This window comes from Stenella coeruleoalba (assembly GCF_951394435.1).
Source record: "Stenella coeruleoalba genome assembly, chromosome: X".
Lineage (NCBI taxonomy): Eukaryota > Metazoa > Chordata > Mammalia > Artiodactyla > Delphinidae > Stenella > Stenella coeruleoalba.
Window position 1 is genome coordinate 90,400,461 of NC_137152.1, and position 19,286 is coordinate 90,419,746.

The 19,286-nt window shown below is 45.0% G+C and overlaps 1 protein-coding gene across 1 annotated transcript; it reads right to left on the minus strand.

Annotated features, from left to right (window-relative positions):
- Window positions 1-1,490: 1,490 nt before the first annotated feature.
- On the minus strand, window positions 1,491-18,991 carry CAPN6 (calpain 6; the record flags this gene model as incomplete). Its single annotated transcript, XM_079910242.1, has 12 exons — window positions 1,491-1,826; window positions 2,666-2,802; window positions 3,361-3,482; window positions 4,054-4,256; window positions 4,435-4,557; window positions 6,585-6,771; window positions 6,871-6,948; window positions 7,204-7,397; window positions 7,961-8,153; window positions 8,666-8,874; window positions 9,919-10,050; window positions 18,827-18,991. The coding sequence occupies 12 exons, from the start codon at window positions 18,989-18,991 to the stop codon at window positions 1,644-1,646; spliced, it is 1,926 nt and encodes a 641-aa protein (XP_079766368.1). The 3' UTR covers window positions 1,491-1,643.
- Between the last annotated feature and the right edge of the window lie 295 nt (window positions 18,992-19,286).

The window sequence follows — 19,286 nt, forward strand, 5'->3', positions numbered from 1 at the left end:
CCTCTCCATTCTACCAACCCCTCCCCCACCTGGATGAATACAGCCAAGGGCTCTGCATCCATCAGACTTAAGCCTGGGCTCCAGTTGCAGGAAGTACCCCTCCTCCCACCCCCACCTCTAACCGCTCGCAAAGGAGTCTCTGCAGACAGCCACTCTTGCCATCTCTCCTGTGCCACCAAATCAAGTCAAGACTGGTCAATTTATTAAACGTGAACTTTATTGTGGTTTGGATTATGTAAGGCAGTGTGGTGAAGGCACTGCAGAAGTTAGACTGAAAAACATGGTAGGAAAAGGAGCGAGCTAAGAAAACTACAAAATTTTTTAAATGATCGCGTGCTGGACTAGACTAAGTATACTACAACTATGTCATTTTATTCATCATTGCAGAAGCGTTGAAATATTCTAGGAGGTGGAGCTTGGGGGATGGGGAAAGGCTTCATGGAGGAGGTGGCATTTATGCTGGGCCTTGAAGGAGGGGTAGAATGTTGATAGAGGAGATGGAGGGAAGAACATTTCAGAATGGCTGACTCTAGAGAAAATTCTATAGAAGGACTGAAAAAACAAGAGGGCAAACAAACACCCCCAGGGAGTGAACGCTCCCAACTGGGAGAAAAGCCTGAGGGGTCTCAAGCCCCCCAGGTGGGGTCTTCAGTACCAATGATATTAGGAGGCACAGGACAACGGGCTTGTTTGTAAACCTAGCAGCAGCAGGAGGTTTCACATTTGCAGTCAGGGGCCCCAAACTGGCGAGACTCTGCCTGGATGGAGTCTCTCGTCCTTTTATCCTGCGTGGTCCTCATTCATCCTTCCTCTTGCCCGCTGACTGCCTGAACGGTAGTTCGTGCGCGCCCACGTGCGCGTGTGTGAGTGTAGGTGTGTGTGGATGCGTGGGGGACGGAGGCTTTGTCTCCCACTGCAGCTTCTTCCACTTTTCCCTCTTGTGGCACACAGCTGGCTTCCATGGAGCTGGAGCTCGGGCCCTTCCCACTGTCTGAGCCTCACGGAACTCCAGCTCTTGATTAAGCACCTAGGAAGCTTCCTCAACATGAAGGTAAAACCTACTGTGGGGGGTGACTTGGGTCAGGGCAGGACTACGCTTTCCAGAGGTGGTGGTTGGTGGTGGTGGTGATGGCGGTGCCGGCGGTAAGGGCTAGGGATGTATAAACAGGCTGTGGCTGCTGGGTAAAAGGCTGCTGGGACACCTGTAGTGTTCAGTCAGGAGCTGGGATGTCAGGCTAGACCTGCTTGGCCTTGATCACCCCTCCGCCTTCCTCAACATGCCCTACAGGGGAGACATTTTGGGCACCTGAAAACAGCTAAGACATCGGTAGGGTATCCAGGCTGTTGTCGTTGTCCTGCATGAATCTCACCCCCGGAAGCCCCAGAGATCTTTCCTTGGCCAACATCTGTCTGATCTCCAGATAGGACTGTCACCTCCCCCTGTCCAGCTGCTGGAGGTATATAGGTTATGTAGCTGCTTACGCTACGGATGGGGAGGTATGGGGAACTTATCAGAAGAAAGGCAAAGTTAATTACTGTGAATTTCTTTCTTTCAAAAGATTATGAATCCTAGATAAGATCTAGCATCTGACAGAAAATAAAAGGATGGGAAAGCTCTGTCAGGATTCCCTGGAGCTGGAGACTTAGAGCTCAGTGAGATCATCACTGGAAATAACCTTGAAGCTGATGTGGCCTTGTTTAACTTTGGCAGTTGGGCCACCCTTCTTACGCAGGTACAGGGACTTCAGATCACGGCAGTCACTGGGGTCAGCATCCAGAGTGACCTGCCCCAAGAACTGATCACAGAACTTTCGTCTGTTCCAGACCTGGGGAGACAAGTCAAGAAAGTGAAGATGAGCAACCCTCTGTAACATTGGACTTTGCCGAGTGGCATCTAGAACCTAATGCCGGGCTTTGAAAGGTCTGTGTAAAAACCAAGGGACTGTATTTCCTGATACCTCTCTGGCTAAGGGGAAAGTACCTCAAAGAGGAGAGACGAAAAGCCACCAGTCAGAGTTCAGAATCAACCTTGATCTATGAGATGGCCGCCGAAAGGCAGCTGGTCAGAAGCATTGTCAGAAAAATGGCCAAACCACAGTGCTCCATTCTGAGCAGCAGGGCGAGGGTCGTGTGAATTGGCATATACGTCCCCACATGGGATTTACAGTACCTGTGTTAACATGTGTGTCTGCCAGCATGCGGGCTTCTGCCCACAATGAAAGAACAGAGGAGAGGAGATTTAGGATGGAGATTCATGAGGAAGCCAGTGATTGTGCCTGGTGGGAGGTATCTTCCAGTACAAAACAAACAGACAAAAAACCAGGATAGGGCTTCCCTGGTGGCGCAGTGGTTGAGAGTCCGCCTGCCGATGCAGGGGACACGGGTTCGTGCCCCGGTCCGGGAAGAGCCCACATGCCGCGGAGCGGCTGGGCCCGTGAGCCATGGCCGCTGAGCCTGCGCGTCCAGAGCCTGTGTTCCGCAGCGGGAGAGGCCACAGCAGTGAGAGGCCCGCGTACCGTACCGCAAAAAAAAAAACCCAAAACAAACAAACAAACAAAACAGGATAAGCCTTGCTCCGTATCCTAGACATCTGTGAGGCACTTGGGATCATCCAGTATCTGGTACTGAATATGAGCCACGTGAGGGTCCCTGTCCACATCCTTACCTGCACTATAATAGGAATGTCAGTGGTCCTTCTGTAGAAAATGGCCTGGGTGTCAAAAATGGCATGAACAGTATTCTTTTGGACAGGAGAACGGACTTCCTCCTTTCCACACTTGATGACCAAATATGGGTTTACAGCTGGAACAAAGTAACATTTATTTTTAACACAGTGATTAAAAGTCCTCTTTCTAGATAGTCAAGACACTATTTCACTAAGTCTATTCTGGGACTTTTAGCATCACACCTGGGTACTAGAATGACCTAGGACTTTGGTTCCTATTTCCCTTTTCTTTTCTATACTTTATATAGGGATATAGAAATGAATATTAGATAGGCCCTTGCCCCAAGACTTTTATATCCCATTTTCTCTTTTCTTAAATTGAAGTACAGTTGATTTACAACATGGTGTTAATTTCTGCTGTACAGCAAAGTGATTCAGTTATACACATATACATTCTTTTTAAAATATTCTTTTCCATTATGGTTTATCACAGGATATTGAATATAGTTCCCTGTGCTATAGAGTAGGCCCTTGTTGTTTATATATATCCCATTTTCCTACCACGGTTGACAGCCATTCTGACTTTTCTACACGGAAAACGCCACTGGAGAGAATCATGTGTGACCATCTTTTCTAACCATATATGCAATAAATGAAACTGATTTTGCTTTCCCAGACACCCCTGCAGTTCTTACTTTCATTGGCATACTTCTTCTCCAGGCCCTCGGCACTGTGCACTGTGATCTGGGTGACAACCTTGGGGTAGCCACGAGCCAGATTCCAGCAGGACATCTTGGGCATGTCCAGAGTCAGCTCCCTGGAACATCAAAAAGAAGACACGTCATCCATGACGAAGGCCCTTTGATGAGGAGATAGGCTCGCCAAAGCAGACCCTGTTGTTGAAAAACACGAAATGCCAAGTGACCTAGCCCATTCCTCCTCCGACATGGCTTATATTTTATGAGTATGTTTTCCTTTCCCCTTGCTTTAAGGCCCAGCAGATAAAGATCAGAGTAGGCAGGGCTGGGGTGAAAAGGTAGCTTTGGTGACCCAGCACTCAGAACGTAATAGAGGAGCAGTGAGGAGTGCCAGCTGTTTAAGAGAAGAGTCAGCCAGAGAACAGAAGATAAAATATAAGTGGAAAAGCTTAGGCTATAGGCCTGTTCTCCTTAAATGGCAGCTCAAAGCGCTGAAGCTCTGACCTCCGCAGGGAACTTCTCACAACCCACACCACTTTGAGAAATCTTTCTCCTGCCATCACTGCAGTTAAATCTGACTTGCATAAGTTGTCCCTTTGAGTGTCCACCTAGGGGAAGAGGGCCAAGAGGGTTAGGACTGGAGGCAAAGCACAGAATGGGAGTTGGCAGGGCTGGCCAAGGAAACGGCACCTGAGCTGGACGGGCACTTCAGAGAAGATTCTCAAGAGAAACTCGCTGGTGCGGCCATGCTGGAACATAGTTGGGACAAGCACGTAGTTGCCCTTCTTCAGGTACTTGCTCAGAAACACGGTGCGCGTGTCAATGTAAGTGGAGGTCCCCGCACGCTCCTGGATGTACAGGTGGTGGAGGCGGAATTTGCGGTTCATCTCCACCTGGAAATGCAAGAGAAGGAGATGCTCCGTTGCGCTCAGATCATAGTTTTTGCGTTTGAAGAGCCTAGCTCTTCTACTTTCTTTATCCCTCGACCTTCCTTAATTCCCCTAACCCCAAGCCGTCCTAATTTTGACACTGTTTGCCATCATTCTCTCTGCTCCAAAGGCCCATTCTTACCTTGAAGAGCTCAAAGCCGATGATGTAATTGTCGGGTCTTCCCATGCGGCGGTAAGTGCGCAGGTCTTTTTGCTGCAGAGACATGATGACCTTGTGCCCATCCTCGGGCACAGTGAAGATGTACTAAGGGAAAGAGGCCAGCAAGGAGCTTAGTTAGCACTTCTGTTTCAGATGAGCCAGCTCAAATGTCAGGGAAGAAAACTCTACCTTGCGAAGCAGAGACCTGGGTCATGTTCTGGGCTTCGCCATTGACTTGCTAAATGCAGATCCTAATGTTTGCTTCTCCCTATGGCATTCAGCATGTGTTGAGAGAGCCAACTTCATACCTAGGCCTTTGATGCCAAAGAGGGTATGCTTTGTTTTAATAAGTTCTTGGTAGGATCTTGGGTTTTTTTAAATTGTCCCCTTGTGGGCTTCCCTGGTGGCACAGTGGTTAAGAATCCGCCTGCCAATGCAGGGGACACGGGTTCGAGCCCTGGTCTGGGAAGATCCCACATGCCATGGAGCAACTGGGCCCGCGTGCCACAACTACTGAGCCTGCGCTCTAGAGCCCGCGAGCCACAACTACTGAAGCCCGCGTGCCTAGAGCCCGTGCTCCGCAACAAGAGATGCCACCGCGATGAGAAGCCCGCGCACCACAAAGAAGAGTAGCCCCAGCTCGCCGCAGCTAGAGAAAGCCCGCACACAGCAACGAAGACCCAACGCAGCCGAAAATAAATAAATACATAGAAATTTTTTAAATCTTATAAACTGTCCCCTTGTTTTTAAAAGCTGTACACAGGAAAATTTGAGAATCGACAAAGACAGAAAGCATCCTTGCTTGACTTAACCTGACACTGCAGCATTCCCCAAGGCTAGCCTCCTATTGCCAGCCCAGATGTGTGACTTGTGGAAGGGGCCGGATCCATTTCCTTGGTGAATTGATGCTTTGCTATCACCATTTTAAGGATGCCGCAGTCCTTTTCTAGAGACTTCCCAAACATCATCTGCGGAATCATGGTGCCATTGGGGAAGTAAGACTAAAAGACATCAGATTTCTCTCGCTCTCCCCCAAACCTCCCACCAAGAAACAGGAAACAGATACTTTTTTTTTAATGACCCAGGGAACAGTGTATTATAATAAAAGTTGTAATGTCTAAAAAAAAAAAAAGAAAAAGAAAAGAAACAGGAAGCAGATGCAGAAACATGCGCTCACGAGGCCCCCGTCAGTTCATCCTGCACAGACACTTAAACAGTGAAGCCAAAAAGCCCATTTCCCCAGTTTGGTATATGTTCCTGATAGTTAAAGCATTTCTAGGGCTGTAAATGAAGGGGGGTGGCAATAGGAGCTTTCTTTTCTTTAGGGGCAATTAAGGTGGAAGGAATGGAGAAAACTATGAGTTAAGTAAATCAGCCCACCAGCTTTAGTATCCTTCAAAGTGGCTGGCCAATGAAGCTCATGGAAAGAAAAGACACACTCGTGTAAGGCTGCAATACAGTCAGAAGTCTTGTCTCCTGTGGTTAGCTCATCAGCACATTTGCAGATAAAACCATCAAGGTTATTATAGGTTCAGGCTTTGGATGTTCGGATTTTTTGCTTTGGGGAGTGCCTGGGCTTGACCTCTAATGTGTCATCTGGAATAGCATTGTAATGGGAGATGGATGGAACGGGATCGTTGACAGGGTAGCGATTCAAATCCTGAGAAGAATGACCTGGTATTCTAGATGAGAAAAGGGAGGCCTAATGATGGGGTTCAGAAGAATCACCTGCATGAGAAAGAGGACACATATAGTACATGCGTACCCAAGAGAGCAATTAGGCAGTAAAGAAATGAAAAGAATTGAGAAAACGTCAGGGAGCAGGTCCTTTCTCTCTAATGTGGGACCATCACAAGGAAGCAGGGAGTGTCAAAGCATACCCAGCAATATGGTCAGGAGAGAGGCAGCCAGAGGAGATGGCTTGGATTTGATAATGTCACCAAGTCACGTCTCTACAAAGAGACACAGTCTGCTTTACAGGCATCTGAGCCAATCCCTACGCATCTTGGTTGATGAATATTACACAATAGCTGCAAATGGGAGAACTGATGTCAAAGAAGTACTCCAAGGTGAGACCTGGCTTCCTATTGCCTTGATAACTTGAAGGCAAAGAAAAAGAATTTGATTTAAACCTGGGGATTCTGCAGGAAGGTATCACGGTTGTTATAGCAGCCTCCTGAACGGTTCATCAGCGGGTCATCATCCACAGTCCAGCATCCCACCACCGATTCCAGCTCCTTGCGGCCAAAAATAGGGTTGTTCACATTGCGGCAGACATTCAGTTCGTGGAAGTTGCGGCAAAAGTCCTCCAGGCTCATCCTGAATGGAAGGAAAGAGATGAAGATGATACTTAATACCTACCCCTGCAGTTCCATGTGGAAGCCCCAATTCCCTTTAGCACAGAAAACCTCTACTCACCAAAACTCTCCATCATCAGACATAACAAGCCCCAGGTTCTTGCGATCTGCTGCAGTCAGTTGCTGCCACTCTTCAGAACTAAAGGCAAATGAACAAAGGGATAAGCCATTATGTTTGCCATTGACTTCCTACAGTAAGCAGATGCCAAAGGAACAGAATACATGAGGACTGGGACGGTTTTGTCTCACCACCAGCTAAGTCACAGGCCCCATGTCCGAGAAGGACCCACAGATGTCACTAAGTATTGACAGCCCACTAGCAGTCTGGAGGGATGGGATTGGGAGAACGTATAGGGCTTTGGGGATGCAGCAATCAAAGTGGAAAGCCACTCACATCTCACTCCAGGGCCCACTCCATTCTTGTCTTCCCAAGGGGTTCCTCAGACGAATCATGTACAGCTTCTCCGTACTGAAGACCTCCACGAGTCTTTCTCCAAGACGAATCTTGCGAATATCAGTCATGGTGTACGTATGGCCCTTCAGTAGACCCCAATCAGTTTCAACTTCTTGTTCCTCCTGATTGGGAAACTGAGAGCAAAGAAAGACACATAAGGGCACAAGAATTGGGACATCCAAGGCTTGGCTCTTCCTCTTCTTTGACTGGTTTACCCGAGTATGGTTGAAACTAGTTCTCTTATGCAGATAGAAATTTGATCCTGCCGCCTAACTTGACACAAAGCAAGCCAAGGAAAGGAAATAAAGAATTTAATATAACAACTCAAACAATTCAAACGACCCACGGTAGTACATTGATGTGAAGAGCATTGAAATTTGTTGGGGTTGGGGTTGGTTAATTCTTTGAGCAAACAGCTATAACCGCCACACCCAGGAGCAGAGGCAGGAGGAATCATTTAGCAGAGACTATTTCCATCAGCTCGGATGCTACATCGGCCTCCAGCGGGATGACTGGTACAAAAGGAAAATAGGTTAAAGCTCCTTAGCCTCTGCGCCAGGGCTCAGTGCCTATCGTTAGCTTTCCGAGTTTCATAATGACTTGTCCTGGATCTCCAGGGTAAGGGTGATGTTCTCCACTAAATGTCACGGTCTCCTCTGCCGGAAGTGAGCGAAGAGTGGTTTTGGTGAGTACAAACCTCAATGGAGCAACAGATCAGACCTCCTTTGGTAAATGTTTTGTACAGTTCTCCAAACAGCTTGTACTTCTCCTCAACGAGCTCAGTGTATCTTCCCTTCTGCATGTCAACAGTTTCAGCCAATGTGCCAGTGAAGTCCACGATGATATCAGTAGTGGTCAGACCATCGAGGGCTTCATAACACCCAAGCAGCCTGGGGGCAAATATGCAAAGTTATCTTTGTAAAAGTATTTTTCCAGGTCAAGGACATCTTGTCCCCCCAAGTTAAAACAGTCCTTGCCCAGCCAGCCTTTACCGGCTAGCTTTCCTCTAGGTACAAAATGAGAGATATTTTGAGAATATAGTCACATTTCTAGGTTTAGGCTATGTTATCTAGGATGGTCCACGCAGAAACTTCTTTCTACAGGTAAATATTAGACATGGAGAGAATCTGCGGCCATAATGCCATGTGATCTGTAGATCAGCAGCAGGAAGAGGGCACCTGGGAGCAGTAAGGGCTTAATGGAAACTGGGACAGCTGATTTCTTTCTCATCTGGAATTAGGGAGGGCCATTCCCAGGTGCAAAGCAATGCCTTGGATCTGATTGATATCCTACCCAATTTAAAGCCCAAGGCTAAGCTGGGAGAGCATGAGTTCCCAAGGATGAATGTGACCTTCCTTTCCTTGTGTAGCCTGACCGCTGACTGGCCAACCCCCCTCCTTACTTGGCATAAGCTTTTTCCAACAGAGCATTCCAAAACTCATTCATGGAGGTGGAGAAGGAGAAAACGAGATCTCCATTGATGGTGGGCAGCAAGTCATCAATCACCACCTCGGTCCATTCTCCAAAATGCCAGAAACGGAAGCGAAATATCCCAGCATATTTATCTAGTTTTCGAGGGTCCCATTCCTGTTCCTTATGGTTGGGAATTGTCTGGAAGTATAAGAACATTCAATCAACTGTTATTCACCAGACCATATCCAAATATTGAGATTACAATTGACTTCTGACAAATCCCATGTGGCGACAGGAAGCACACCAAATACATTTGGTTTGGGTCTAGGTAGGAAGTCCCTGGTAGGGCATTTTTTTCTGCAATTTTTGCTCCCCCAGTTCAGTTTTGCTGAGGATAGTATTACCATGCTTGCCCTGAATACACACAGGGTGACTGGGGGCAGCAAGTTATGGGTTAAATTATTTACCACAGTTAATCTACAAACTCGATCATGAGAGACTGTCTACACAAACATATTCGTGGTTGCATACTTAACCACATAAACAAAGGCATTTTAAAAAGCAAAATCAATCAAAACACAAGGTCCCCTGTGGTTTCAGTTTTCAAAGGTTCATCCTAGAGAGTTCGTGCAGATTCTATAGACTATAGATTTTATTCACACCTTGAATAAAATTATATTTGGGAAAGTCTCCTTTTTAAATACAATTACACATTCATCTTCGAAAATTGTTATTTTCTGAAGAAAATGCTCTAATTTTTCCCAGGTCAACACTTCATTGCCTTGAACTCTGCCTAAATGCCAAAGGGATTTTTGTACTCTTATAATTTATTAGAACCTTTTCAAGGATCTAGTTCCACCTTTCTCACCTTTTCTTTTGTTCACATCTGTCAGTGACTTCCTGGCCCCCAGTGGCTTTTTACCCCAGTAGGTACTGAGAATGCAAGTATGCAGAGCTACTGAGTCAAAGTACTGCAAGTGACAAAAGATCACCTAATATGTGCGACAAAGCAAATAGAGTAAAATGTTAATGGTAGAATCTAGGTGAGTAAATGGGTGTTGACTGTAAAATTCTTTCAACTTTCTGTATTTGTGAAAATTCTCATAATAAAATTGAGGGAAATCACCTTCAATCATGAATACTTCTGACTTCAGGGATTAAACAATCTGAGACAGTTACGAGCTGACTTTTCCTAAAGTTACTAAAGAAGACAAGAAGGTGGAAACTGAGGGAGGTCGGTACCTTTGTCCAGTGAGACTCCTGAACAGCCAGACAGGAAAACGCAGAGACCATTGGCTTGTGCCCCAGTCTCCCTTGGGTCAGCTGGTGGTTACTGATATTGCCCACAATCAGACGGGGGTCATCGCAGATGTCCTGTGGATACAACAGTTGGTTCTAAGAGCCTGGGAAGTGTTCCCCACGGGTCAGTGTGAGCCCAGCTAGGCAGGACAGACTTCACAGATGAGGTAAGGTGGAAAGATTACCAGGACTTCCACAGGTAGGAGAAAGGAAAGGTTGGGGGGTTGTGGAAACAAACACAAAGCAGTAGCTCATCAAGACACAGGAAAAAGGGTCACGTGGGAAGGCGGCAGGAGAAATGGAAGGAGAGGATGCGACTGAGACAGGATGAGACGTGCTGGTGGGAGCCCTCAGACATAGCTATCATTGAGGTTTAGAGAGTTTTCACTGCAGCAGTGAGTTTGTAAAGAGAGAACGAGGGATTAGCACATTACATTCTGAACCTATTTGTCAGGATGAGATTTTCTGAAGCGCCTGTGCTCAGATGGGTGATTGCACTTAAAAGACAAGGCCTGAGAGAGGTGGACATTAATGCTTCTCCCTCTCCAGAAAAATGAGTTAGGAGACCTTATACATGAAGCCCTTTCCTAACATAAAGCAAAGGCAACAGCGGTGTCCACGCAACAAGATTTCCCCACATCTTTGGATGAATACAGATGGCAGCAGCACTAACAGCAGGTGGTAATAGACCGCGTCTAGGAGCACTTCAACAGATACTCTTTTCCCACAGGGGATGTTCAGAACCTGGACAGAGTGGAGCAAGTATTTGTTTGAGGCGTATGTGTGTGTCTTTCCCCAACATATCATTAGCTGTGCCATTCCCACTGCAAGTAGGAAAATGAGGCCCAAATAATACAATTCCAGCACAATGTAATGGAGGAATTTTCAAAGTATAATCAGTGCCTAAAGGAAGGATCCCCAAAATTTCCCTGGTGGTAGACAAAATAATTTGAATAGTGGTGGTAATGTTCACGCTGAAGGCTTAAGAATGACTAGAGTTAGCAGTTGGACAAGGGAGAGGGATGGAGGCGTAAGGAGTAGAGAGACAGTCATGGACAGAGGTATAGTCACATACATGACACCACATAATTGAAGACACGTTTGCGTGACTCAGAGTATCAGCCCTTGCAGAGTTCAAAGGCAGGAAATACCAATGAAGTCTTGGGTAGATGGAGACAGCTTCGTGGAGGAGGCCGTTGGCCAGTACCTTGACATTTTGCTTACCCAGCAGAAATAAATCCTAGTCTCAAATGGAAAGAAAATCTAGACATATATCCTTTAAAAAATTATTAAATAGAGACAGCTATATTTTTCTGGTTCTCAAACCTCTTTTTTTTAATGGACATAATTCTCCTTGATGAAGGGTCTGGTCTACAGAATGAAACATTCCATATATTCTTTAAAAGCCAAAATAACTCTGGAAAGGAATAGGCATTCTGGGCAAGGACAAGTCCAAACTGAAGATTAATTGGTCATTCCTTTGCCAAAAGGAGAGTTAGGTGGGTTGCCGTCAGCTTTGGTTTTCTGGTCTTTTTTTTTTTTTTTTTAGATGCATGTCTGGTGTCTCATTACTTTTTTGTCTTAGTAGAAGACTTCTATCTTACTAAATTTTTTCATGCGTTGGGAGCTGCCTGTTTTTTCATTTATTGAACATAAAGCAGGTGTGTTGGGTGGATTCAGTCCTGATATCCTTTCTCTTCTGATTGTTTCTTTGCCCTTTCTAAGATGAGACGAAATACAGTTTTTCCTTTCTGAGTCAGGCGTTACCATTTTATTTGTAGCAAGATGTAAAGTTATACAGTGATTTCTGGGACTTAGATGATGCATATAATAGTTTCCAAGCATGAAAAAACAATAAAGTGAACATTGATATGTGGAAAAGTGTGTTTTTAGATTATTGAGGCAAATTATTTGCTGGTTTTATGTAGAGTTATTAGTGGTTGGAGTTACATAAGTGTCTTGATTTTCCGCAAGGCTTTAATTCACAGCAGGGATCTAGGCTCAGCAAACACTTTTGGCATGTCAACTTCTATTTAAGACCTAAAGGATCATGTAAATAAGCAAAAAGACATGGAAACAGAACTCAAATTGAGGAACTGGATAATTATTCTCCTGTCGACTAACGTGAATGTGATTTTATATATATATATATATATATATATATATATATATAGTGTGTGTGTGTGTGTGTGTGTGTGTGTGTGTGTGTGTGTGTGTGTAAAGTTGTGTGTAATCATGGGAGAATATACATTTGGGCAAAAAAAACACCTTATTTTCCATTTCCTCTCATAAACTGGCCCATGCCCCAGTTTTACTTCACCACTCTTCATACATGATAGATGGCTATTTAACAATGTGTTTTTAAAAATGAGTTAACAGTCCATAGACTGTCAAACCTGGAAGGAATTTAGAGACTATTTTGTCAACCTGTTTATTTCACAAATGAGGAAACAGGCACAGAGAAGGGCAGTAACTTGCCTCTCCTGTCATTTAGCTAGTTAGTAGACCTAGGACTAAAGTTTTAGGTTCTTCAGTTACAGAAGGAACCTCTAGACATCAGCTGGTTCATCCTTTTGCCTTTAAGTTGATCAATGGTCACCATGCAAAGGATAATACGTGAAGCTCTTCAGGGGTGGAGATGCAACTCATTGTCTCAGTCATCCATCCCAGTGTTTTATGTCTCTTTGCTTAATGCTCACCTAAAAGCTCTCCATCATTCTGGAAGACTGGCTTAACTCATGTCTTAGCTTTTGGTTCTAGGCTAGATATCACCAATGTGCTTTAATCTCCTCAGTTTCATCCACTAAATATGAATCAAACTCTTATGTATGTCAGCACCGTGATGTGAAGCACGGGAGAACATTTTTATTAAGCCACATTTTTTTTTTACCTCTTTAAGGAAGTGAAAGACTAGAAATAGCTAAGGAGGTAGAAAGGGCAACGGGTAATGAGCCAATGCAAATCTAACAGCCAAATGGACTTTTTGGTGACAAATTTGAAAACAATGAAATGGATATTTATTGAATTTTCCCCTAGATTTAGACAACTGGCTATAATTCCTGCAGGGGTGAGGAAGCAAGGCTGGAGACATTTTCCTGTAAGTCAAAGCTGGGATGCAGAGTGCAGATGGGACATTTCAGCCCAAGCTCTGCTGAAATGGTAGGGAGTGGAGTTGGAGGAGAAGTCACACCTCACATAGTCACATATTTGGGTGGCTTGAGAGGTAGGGAAGATTGCTGAACCTCTAATGGTTCCCAGCTGTGTTGGCCTAGTCGATGTGATCCTTAAACTGGGCTGTTTGTCAAGGCAAAATAATTTCTTGGGGGAAAACACACAACTAGGAAGTCAAGCACCAAGAGTAAATCCAGGAATGGTCTCTGCAGACCCCTATCCCTGAGCCAAAGCCTTCTACTGATACAAGCAAAGCAGCATCTCTAGGAAGTATGTTCTCTTAGCTGAGCATTGAGAGATCCTCCTATTGTCCTTACCTCATCTCCTTTCCCAGAGACCTCTGGGTGGGGGGAGGGAGGCATACAGTTATAAGCCTTGGAGCCCCATGCATGTCACTCTATGTGGCTCTCTTCGCACCTACCACATCCACATATTTAGCAATTTTTTTTTTTACACAGGTGAAATTTGCTGACAATAAACATTGAGGTCCAGGGTAAACCTCAAGAACCACAGTAAAATGAAAGGCTGCCTAGAAAACCAGCAGCCGGAAGAGTGGAGGTATTTCAAAAGTGCTATGGGCAGTCTAGCAGTCCCATGGGGATGAGGACAGTGTGGACACTTACAAGTGAGGCCAGCCCTGCAGTAGGTACATTAGGACTAAGTCCAAGGCTCTAAGTCGTCCCAGAAGGCCCAGGGCTGCCATCCAGGGCCTGAGGGCTTTAACAGCTAGTCCAAGCAACCATTATCTTATCCTTAGAAAATCGTACCATCTCCAGACACGGCATTTATAGGTGGACCTCGGCTCAGGGACCGATGTTGAACCACCCGCACAGGGAGTCAACTTTACTTGCTGGGGAGTTTTGCTTCTGCATGACGATCTTGTCATTGGTAAAACATTCTCTTCCTTCCTAACCCCTCCAAGGAAAACTCAATATGGAACCATAGAATAATATCTTAAGCCCAACTTCCACTTCCAAACTGGACAAGCAAGTCACTACAGAATTATCTTCTTCTTTAAACCTTCAGACTTCTGCAAGGGGACTCCAGGTGTAAATCCCAAACTGCTTTATTGGGAAAAATGTATATATCTGTGCAATGGAATACAGTTCAGCGATAAAAAGAAACATACATGCTGCCACATGGATGGTCCTTGAAAATCATGCTAACCTAAAGAAGCCAGTTACTTTTATGATTCCATTTTAAGTGAAATGTCCAGAATAAGCGAATCTAGACAGAAACCGAAAGTACATTACTGGTTGCCTGCGACTGGGGGGAGGAGGGGTTTACTCCCTGCAAATGTGTACAAGGGGTTGTATTGGGATGATGCAACTGGTCTAAAACTGGATTGTGGGGATGTTTGCACAACTCGGTAAATTTATTTTAAAAAATCATTGCTTTGTATACTTAAAGCAGCTGAATTTTATGGTGTATAAATTGTACTTCGATAAAGCTGCTAGCGTTTTTTAAATTCAGAATCTAAAATAAATAGGACAGATGGCAAGAGTATTGGCCTATTCAACTCTTTTCGATTGTGTCAACAGAGAAAAACACTTAGGACCATTCACGTGGAGGCACATGATCTCTGGGAAGAAAAAGAAATTCATGAACAGTCTAGGCCAAAACTACTCTACAGAGGTGTCCCATTCAGCTGGGTGCTGGAAATTTCTATTAGCACAAAGAGAGAAATATTTCCTCCTTTAACGGGGTCCCTCATATGCAATCTCTCTCTGCTTCTAATGTCCCCTCTCAACCGATCCCTCCCATTCCTCCCACCTTTGCTTTAATCCAGAACCTCATCGGCCTCTTCTCACCCAAGGTAGTGAAAAGACCTGGGCAAGGGCCATGGTAGTGGAGGCTGAACTCAGAACTTGACCAGGAGAGCTGCCAGATCTTGTGCAGGTGCCCTGGCTTCCTCCACAGCTGGCCGTGCAATCCCCGAAAGGCCTTGCTCCATTTTAGCAGGAGAAGAGCTGTGTCTGACTCGAAGACACGATTGTAGCTGGGTACGACTCAGTCAGGAAAAAAGCCAGAGGCGGGTAGGAGGGGAGAGTCGCTGGAGAAGAGATTTTCTGTGGGAATTCGGTGGCTAGATTTCAGCCTAAAAATCCTACCTGCCGTCTTAGGATCACACTGTAACTCAGGGGAACTCAGCTCTTAGAATCTGCTAAGACTTTATATGTTGAAGGTCCAGGAGGACAGGTATCAGGCAATATAGCTGTGTACCCAGGAAGCTAGGCCAGTAGCTGGGGTCCTTGGACCAATGGAGGTGTTAAGGGGAAGGATCTTCCTCTGAAAGGTATGGGCAGATGAAGTGGCACCGAACAATTGCAAAACACTCTCATAATCCCTGCCTATCTAAAGCGGCTCCTTAGGGTGCAGCAGGGAAGTGGCAAGTGGGAAGAGGGGAGCTCGATCCTGCCCTGGGATGGTGGCGCTGGACCGCAGTTGGTTGGTTTGATTAGTGGTGTTTACAGACACGGAGGCTTTGCAACCAGGAGGGAAAGAGACAGAAAATATCTGGTTAATCGTGCTTCTTCCATTTTAGAGACTTCAGAAACGAACCCTGTTTGAGTAGGGGGCGAGGTGGCATGCCAAGGGGCAAGATGTCTGTAAGCTTCCCCGCAGATGAGGATCTCAACCTTGCCAATGAGGCAGGTGAGTCCAACGACCCATCTGGTCTTCCTGAGCCAATTTAGAGAGGCCGTCTCTTGGCTTTCCTGATGGGAGGCCAGAGAACTTTGACGTGGTTCTTGCCCCTAGGCTTGGCCTCCACTCTGGCTGGAGAGGAATCTCCGGCTTTTAGAAGAGACTCAGATGGTGGTCCGGAACCTTGTTTTTCCCCCTACTCCCCACAAGAGTCCCCCACCCCAACTGCTCCAATCCACCATGATCTCCTTTTCTTCAAAACCCTCTATGGTTTACTGGCTATATGCCTGAAAATAGCATTTCCTCTGTGGAGCAGTAATTTCTTATTTAACTCTTCGATAGCTCGATATCCATCTCGTCAGCTGGAATGGGAATCCCTCACCCCAGGCCTCGTCTGTATCTTGCACAGAGGCTGGCATAGAGTAAGCGCTCGATGAATGCTTCTCAACTGACTCTCTCTTTGGGCCTAATTAAGACTAAGCTCAGAGTATGCTCTCAAAAGGGAGAGTCTGGATCAATTAATGGGTGCATCAATACAGCATCAACGCAGTGAGGGGGAATGTGAGAACTTACTGGAGGGAAGCTACCTATTTTACCAAAAGAGACACAAGCAAATCTATCTCCCTGACATGGCAGCATGGTAGAGTAAAAACTAATACAGGCTTTGGAGTCAAACCTGGATTCAAATCCCAGCTTGTTAGTAGTCTGACCCTGGGAAAATTCTTACCTTCCCTCTGAGACACAGTTTCCTCATCAATAAAATGAACATAGTATCTACCTTTATTTTTCACACCAGGATAAAAGAATTACATCAAAGTGGTTTTTAAAGATACCTACCTTACTAAGCTATAGCAAATTAGGATGAAATGAAAAAATGTATAGAAAACTCCAAACACAGTATCTGGGCCCATCGTAGGCATGCCCTAAATGCTTCTGCCTTGTTCTACCCCATTCACTCTCTCTTTCTGACACTCCCTCACCTTGGAAGGGGTATCGCTTGCCTCAGAGGCAAGATGGATTATTGCAGTGGTTACTAAGTTTTTTTCCTTCCCTGCTAATTCATCTAGGACTCAATCCACAGAATTTGGAAGATGAAGGCAAAGGACAAAGGACGGAGCCAAGATGGGGGAGGGAGGATGTGTCTAAAGCCGGGCCAATACAGGAAGCACTGTCGGCTTGGTTCACGTCAGGAGAATGGCTTCATGTTGGCTTGCGATTTTACTGCCCGTCAGATCTCCTGCCACCTCGTCCAGGACCTCACCCCCATCCATTATTCCTTCTTTCTTCTGTGTCTTTAACCTCTCCTTTACTATTTCCTCCTTAGCCTATACATATGTTCAAGTCTGTCCTATTTGTAAAAGACACCCTCCCCCAGAAAACCTCCCTCGATTCCCTGCCTTCTTTTCAGCTACTTCTGCCCTATCGATCTCCTTTCTTTCATAGCCAACCATCAACAAAGAGTGGCGGCCCTCATTATCACCATCCATTCAGAAGAGTAGCTTCCAAGCAGCATATTTCTATTTTCTCCATGCATTTGTTTTCCAGATTTGTATTGCAGGTCAGTGATCTACAGGGATGTCAACGACTGGAGGCACAGAAACTGAGCAGCAGTGTCATCTTCCTTCTGATGGAGAGAACTTCTGCAACACTTATATTCTCAGCGACTATCACACTTTATGGGCAAAAATGGAGACATGCCCTCTGAGTCACATAGAAAACAAGAGCCTTGACGCGACCCATGTATCTTGGCACCCCCTGGTGGCAACCTACATAAACCGAAGTAGCTCTTGTAAGAACTCCCTTCAGGAGTTCAAGCTGTGGAAATTGTTCATTGAAGAAAGCGAACCTTGAGTTGCTGACTGAGATGGTTAATAGTGCATAAAAAAGGTACATCGTGAAATAGGATCAGAAGGTTTTCAGGATATGGTGAAAGTCCAAGAATTTGCATTTCATAACAGCCCTTGGTGGCTTATATACCTGGTCACCCACTTTGGGAAGGAGCCCAGGTTGAATATCCTTCTATCTAGTCATACCCTTTAGATATAACCAGATTACTGTTTATTCTCCAGATTCCAACATCCTATCATTTTGTACATTGACCTCCCACTCATATAGGACTTGTAAAGGGCTTCTGAGACTTGCTTTAGAGACACAACATACAGACGTTCCACAGAGAACCATAGTAACTATGAATAGGCGGTGAAAGATATACGATCCTACTTGGATCCCACTTTGCTAATTGTGGGAGAATACAGACGATGGTATCCAAAGAGCAGCAAAGAAGTCTCCCTCCCCCAATTCAAACTCCATCTTGTTGAGTTTACTTCATTTATGCTCACCATATAAGTCTTTCTCTTCAATGGTCTGAGATTATCTTGAAGTTGCTGTCATAGGTAACTCAGTAAAGAAACAAGAGTATAGTTGCTTTCTGAGTTACCGTATTTACTCAAATGAACTTCCAAAAGAAAACAAGCATGGTATATCTCTTTTTTGTTCTTTCTAAATTACTAAATCTGATAAAATGTGACTAAAATTCAAGATTCCTCAAGTTAGAGCCAGAAGCAAAAATCCATAAAACTTCCCATTTTAGAGCTGTCTGCTGGGAATTCTTAGGGCAGTGAAAATATTCGGATACTATAATTATGGTTATATGTCATTATACATTTGTCCAAACCCATAGAATGTACAACACTAGGAGTGAACTCTAATGTAAATTCTGAACTTTGTGTGATTATGATGTGTCAGTGTAAATTCACCAGTTGTAACAGAGGTACCACGCTGAGAGGGGGCATTTGATAATGGGAGAGGCTCTGTATGTCTGGGGGCAGGGAATACATGGGAAATCTCTATACCTTCCTCTTTAATTTTGCTGTGCTCTAAAAATATAAAAAGGATATTATGCTATAAAAAAATAAATAAAGTTGTCTGCTAAACGGGTCTATACGCAGTGGGCTGTGTGAGTGAAGTAGTGGACCAAGTAGACTTATGATGAAAGAGATCAAGAGGGAAACAGAAATTGAAACAACAAAGTTACCTGGGGACGTTTCCACACCACCTTCCCAGGAAGCAGTCGGTTGTAGAAAAGTGAATCATTCTCAGGCAAAAAGGTTGGATCACAGAAAAGTCTACCATCCCTGATGCATTCCTGCTTCAGTTCCTGGTACTTCTGGTTTTTGAAGAGCTTCAGAGGAGGACCCATAATGTCAAACTATGTCTAGAATGAGAAAATTGTTGTTATTGAAGGAAGAAGTTCTCAAGTCTTTTAAAGATTCCCTGAGATTAGACAAACAGTTGTCATCCCAGTGATTTATTCCCAGAGCTGGGCACCTCAGTTTTAGCTTTAAAGGAAAAGTCACCATTTTCAGGGAAAGAAGGGCCCAGAGTCTGCAGCAAATCGTTTGGGGGTTGGGATAAGGCATCTAAACCATTTCTGGGTCTCAGTTTCCTCATCTGCCAAATGGGGTAATATGGGCCTTAACAATCTTATTGGAAAA